General features: G+C 44.6%; 1 gene segment (V, D, J or C); it reads right to left on the bottom strand.

Moving 5' to 3' along the window:
* Positions 1-3,640: 3,640 nt before the first annotated feature.
* LOC133462790 (Ig kappa chain V region 3381-like) lies at positions 3,641-4,133 on the bottom strand. The segment is given in 2 exon segments: positions 3,641-3,951; positions 4,085-4,133. Coding segments are annotated over 2 exon segments (360 nt in total).
* Between the last annotated feature and the right edge of the window lie 1,232 nt (positions 4,134-5,365).

Genomic DNA, 5,365 nt, shown 5'->3' with positions numbered 1-5,365 from the left:
ACTAAGGATCAGACTGCAGCTACAACGGTTAAGGCTCTGTGGACATCCCTAATTCAGCCCTTCGGGTGCCCTGAAAGGCTTTTATCGGATCAGGGAGGTGCTTTTGAGTCAGCTCTAATGCAGCAGCTTTGTGAGATGTATGGATGCACCAAAGCACGGACCACACCATATCATCCTCAGGGGAATGGAGCTTGTGAACGCTTTAATCAAACCCTGCTTGGCCTGTTGAGCTCCTTGGACTCCCAGAATCATCCCCGGTGGCACACCAAGTTGCCTGAGCTGCTCCAGGCTTACAACAACTCCACACACGCCAGTACCGGATTGGCTCCCCATTATGTGCTGTTTGGCCGACATGCCAGGTTGCCAGTTGATGTGGTTCATCAGGTGTCCCCACCTCAATCGAAGTACACCTTGGATGGGTGGGTTGAAAGCCATCACCATGCCCTTCGTGAGGCATTTACCAAAGTGAAGGCGCAGGCCGAACGTCGTCAGGCCTGGGATCAGGCTCGATACAACCGGACTGCTCATGCCATACCCTTGCTGTCAGGGGAAAGGGTTCTGATAAGGAACTTCCGTCGACGGGCCCAAGGGAAGTTATCTCCCCGATGGGGCCCTCAACGGTTTGTCATACTGGCGCAACCCAATCCCGAACAGCCAGTGTACGTTGTCCGACCAGAGGCCAAGGAAGGACCTGTCCGTACAATTCATCGCAACAATTTGCGTTTGTGTATCTTTGATCCGGCAACTACTGCTTTCCCAGTGGATGACAGGGACTCTAGCCAAGAACGTCCCCCATTGGAAGACCTTCTGACAAAGGTACTCCCCCCAGTGGCTAGACTGGCTGGCCCTACTCTGACGACTTCAGGTGGGGCGCCCACAAACTTGAGTATGGCACCCCACTTCGTGCAATTGAACTTGAACTCTCAACTTCCAGCTACCCACTCTGATCAGGTCCCTGAACATTCTGATCTGGTGCCCAATGCTCCCTGCTCTGATTCAGACAGTGTCCTAAACTATAGTGCTTCTGATACCCCATCCACCTCTCAAGATGCAGATCAAGGCCGAACTAGGCCAGCTCGTGACGCAGGCCCTGTCTCTCCTGAGCCCGACCATACATCGTTGTCTTTATGTAATGATGACGATGTCCCTGAACAGCATGTATTAGGTGGGGTATCCTCTAGTAGTACCCGCCCAGGGCCCGAAGAAGGCCCCAGTAACTCTGCTGCAGGTGTGGGCGAGAGCAACACCCACCTAAGACGTTCCCACCGGATTAACTTTGGCATGCGCCCTCTTCGCTTCCGACAATTGTAGCGGCCGGGACGGCCGCTGGAAAAAGCAGGGGGGAAATGTCGCGGCTGACGGCGACTGAACTGTGATTTTAACTGTTTTTTATTGAAAATGCTGTGGACAGTGAACTGTGTGCAGGAGAGCAATTCAACTGGGACTTGGCTGACAATTGCGCAGGGGTGGGTGTGTCTTCCCTTGTTGTGCTCTCTTCACAGGTGAAGCAAATCTTGCAATCAAGGCTCTCAGGTGGAGACAGCAGTGATAAAAAGGGGAAACAGATGCGGCGCAGCTGTTGAACGCACGGCAGAGAGACCGACAGCGCTGGAGGCTGAACGCAGAGGGAGATTCCTGCTTGCCTTCCTGGACGTTGAGAGGGACCCCCGCTTGATCACCTCATTTGTTGGGAACATCGCTCTCTATTTTCTCACATAGAGGAACGGTCTACCCTGGAGCTTGAACACGAGTGAGTGTAACTTCTTATAACTCAGTCCACTGATTGCACTCTTTTCCTGCCTTCCAGCCTGGTTTGACTCGCCGACGCTGTTCCTCTCCTGAGAGTCTGCCGGACCACGCCCCCTCACCTGCCGGACTGATCCCACGTCTGTTTTCCTGGTGCGGGACGCCAGAGCTCCCCCAGCGCACACAGTCAGGCGCGCAGAGACTGTAGGCCCTGGGCGGGCCAGTACAGACTGTTGGCTCATTGTATGGCCACAGGTTTTTACCACTGACTTTTATCATAGTTTTACTTATTGTCCTTTTTATTATATTGTCTCGGCTGAGCATTTTTAATTCCTATTCTTATTTGTTTTAGGGGCCACTGACTGACATCATTATCTGGGGGATACAGGATTTGATTGTAGGGAGGGGGGTTGAAGGGGTTTGGGGCCACTATAGATGTTTCACGAGACCTGCTTTTAATGGTGTTTGCATGTGTTTTGGAAACTTATTGTTTGGTTACCATTGGCTAATGCCGTGATCCTTATTTGATTCTGATATTGGTTTCTTGCAGTGGTGTATCTAGGTCTCAGTCTAATTCTGGTGGCCAAGCTATTTAATTTGAGCCCCCTCCTCCCGTTGTTGTTTTTAATATTATTAGTGGCAGATCTTAACCCCCAGATTTCTTTTACCCCAGTGAGCCGAAAATATATTACTTGTTGTTCACTATTGAATAAAGTGTCGTAACCTTCCACCTGCTTCTGTGGTCTATTGGGGATCGAAAAGAACCTACCGATTGTGACATTAACACACCGGTATATGCTCCCATACAATAATAATCTCCAGCATCTTGAGCCTGAAATCCACTGATGGTCAGCGTGAATTCAGGTTCAGACCCATCACTGCTGTAATGAGCTGGAGTGTCAGATTGACGGCGATTTATTTTGTAAAACAGCAGTTTGGGAGGCTGTCCAGGTTTCTGCAGGTACCAGCTGAGATCATCATCCACTCCTTTACTGGCCGTACAGCTCAGAGAGACCGTCTCCCCGACTCTTACCGACTTTGACAACGGTGACTGAGTCACAGATGGAGCAGCTTTCAATCCTGCAAACAATAAACGACGTCAACGTGCTGAATCCATCACCTGAAATGTACCTTTACTCCATGAAATCATTGACTCACCCAGAAACTGGACCGCCAGAACTGACAGCAGAATCAGACACTTCTTCATGATGGATGTCTGTGAGTGTGAATAAAAAAAGAAGCAAAGTACTTTTCACCAAAGCTGACAGCTTAATAAAGACTGATGCTGAGGGAAATCCAGCAGATATTTAAATGAGGACACGGACGAGTGACCAGCTGCACGTCTGAGTCCTGCAGTGTGACCTCTCAGGACTGAACCTCCTCACTTCACTGCAGCATCAGCTGACCATGAAAAGCTTCCTCACATGGAAATGATGTCTCTTCTCTCAACACGCTGAAGACAAGATGGGACATGACATCAGGAGACACGTTGTTTGGATTTACATTTTTAAAGAATTTAATGAAACTGGAGAAATTAAATCAGATGTGCAGCCGAGGATTTAAGAATCATTTGGGTCCATTCTGGTTTGTATGTAACTGGATTATTTGTCTCCATTAACTCCAGCATTTACTATCTTAAATTATCTATTTTTGATGTTTGATTTAATATTTTTTTTTCATTGTGATTCTTTAAAGAAGTTGTTTTTATAAATTCACTGATTTAATTAGAACAAAAAGATGAAAACATTCGCTGTTACAAAGAGACTTCTGGTTTTTATTCACATGTGTGAAAATTATATAAAATTAAAGAAATAATCTTGATCTATACCATAATATGAATCTCTTAATGAGTGGAAAGCATTTCAAGTGAAGGAGGTTTTTGTTCAGCTCTAAATCACTGTGTCAACACTCCACCACCATGGTAGCCCAGACAGTAATAATCTCCAGCATCTTCAGCTGTAAAGCCACTGATGGTTAAAGTGTAGTAAGAACCAGATCTACTGCCTCTGAATCTGGATGGTGTTCCTGAGAATAAACTTGATACTTTATATATCAGAAGTTTGGGAGTCTGTCCAGGTTTCTGAAGGTACCAACTGAGATCAGCACCAATATCTGAACTCCCTGTGGCGCTGATGGTCACCGTCCCTCCAACACTGACGGACTTGGATTTATCAGCTTGAGTCAGAAATTTATTGGCAGCAGACCCTGAAATCACAAATTCAATACAAGTTTATAAAACTGGACCCTTGAAGAAACTTAAATAACTTACATGATATTTATACAGAACCTGAACAATTGTGAATAATTCAGTCTTAAACAAAAGTTAGAATCCTCTCACCCTGACTCAGAAAACCCAACGTAACAATCAGAGTTGTTAGAAACATCATCTTGATGCAGTTTTCAGTGTGAAGGCGTGAAAACAGTTCAGACTCTCTGGGACACACAAACTTAAACCCTGAGGAGCAGTGATGCATCAAATCATGTAAAACACAGTTGGTCACACCTGTTCTGAAACTGAAAAGAGAGAAGAAGGAGGGTAAGACTTCATCTCCCTGTAGACTTAAGAAACACATTTAGAAACGTGTAACTTCATCTTCTCTTATCTTTACTGTTTCTGTATTTTAGTTAAATGTTTCTCCCTGTACATCTTTGTTCACACTCGTATGCAGGTTTTCATCTGCCGACAGTCCATCTTTACAACTACATCATTATTTCATCATGTCTGTCATTCTTTTAATAAAGTGGGTTCAGATGTTCAGCAGCACCGTGTCCCAGTTTGAAGGTTCCTGGTTCGATTCCCAGCTGGAACTTTTCTGCTGAAGTTCATTCCAGTTCACCACTGTGACCTCAAAATAGATCAATTCAATTCAGCTTTATTTATGAAAACATCCAATCATGAAAAATATCATGTCAAGGCACCATATTACAGTTTTTCACAATTGTTTAAACACATTTCCTGATAGACTATCTCACTTTCGCAAAACTCTAAACACCAATTACAAAACTCACACACAAAATGCAAAATCCTACACTTCTCTTGCAAAAGCACACTCTACCCTCAAAACAGTGTGAACTCTTCACTAAATGGTATTTCCTTCTCAAATGCCAAACACATACATCATTTGAGTAGACATTTCTAAGCACCCACTGAACACTGATGTGCAGAATGGAAGACACTATAGTATGAATGGAAAACACTATATGAATGTCTCAGTAGAATCATGCATTTGTATGTTCAGTGTTACACCTTCAGCTGCTATAGTATTCTTATGTATAGGCTACTGAAATAGAAAACACACAATTCTTTACTGTAACAACAAATAATATTTTACAGTATTTGGACTCAAAATGTGCAGTCCACTGGACATCACAGCAAGCTGTGGATGAAAACTTACAGTTTTTCACTATTGCTTAAACACATTTCACGATACTGCCCTCACTTTTCACAAAACTCTAAACACAAAACACTTTTCTAAAGCTACGTACACTAAACCTCACAGTTTCTTTTCAAAACCAACCCATCACACCAAAACAGATGCTCATATGCTCAAAAACCAACCCATCACACCAAAACAGCTGCTCATATGCTCAAAAACCAACCCATCACACCAAAACAGCT

Source organism: Cololabis saira, chromosome 16 (genome assembly GCF_033807715.1).
Source record: "Cololabis saira isolate AMF1-May2022 chromosome 16, fColSai1.1, whole genome shotgun sequence".
In the NCBI taxonomy this organism is placed as follows: Eukaryota; Metazoa; Chordata; class Actinopteri; order Beloniformes; family Belonidae; genus Cololabis; species Cololabis saira.
Note: the sequence above shows the minus strand (reverse complement) of the source record. Positions and strands in the feature narration are given on the sequence as shown.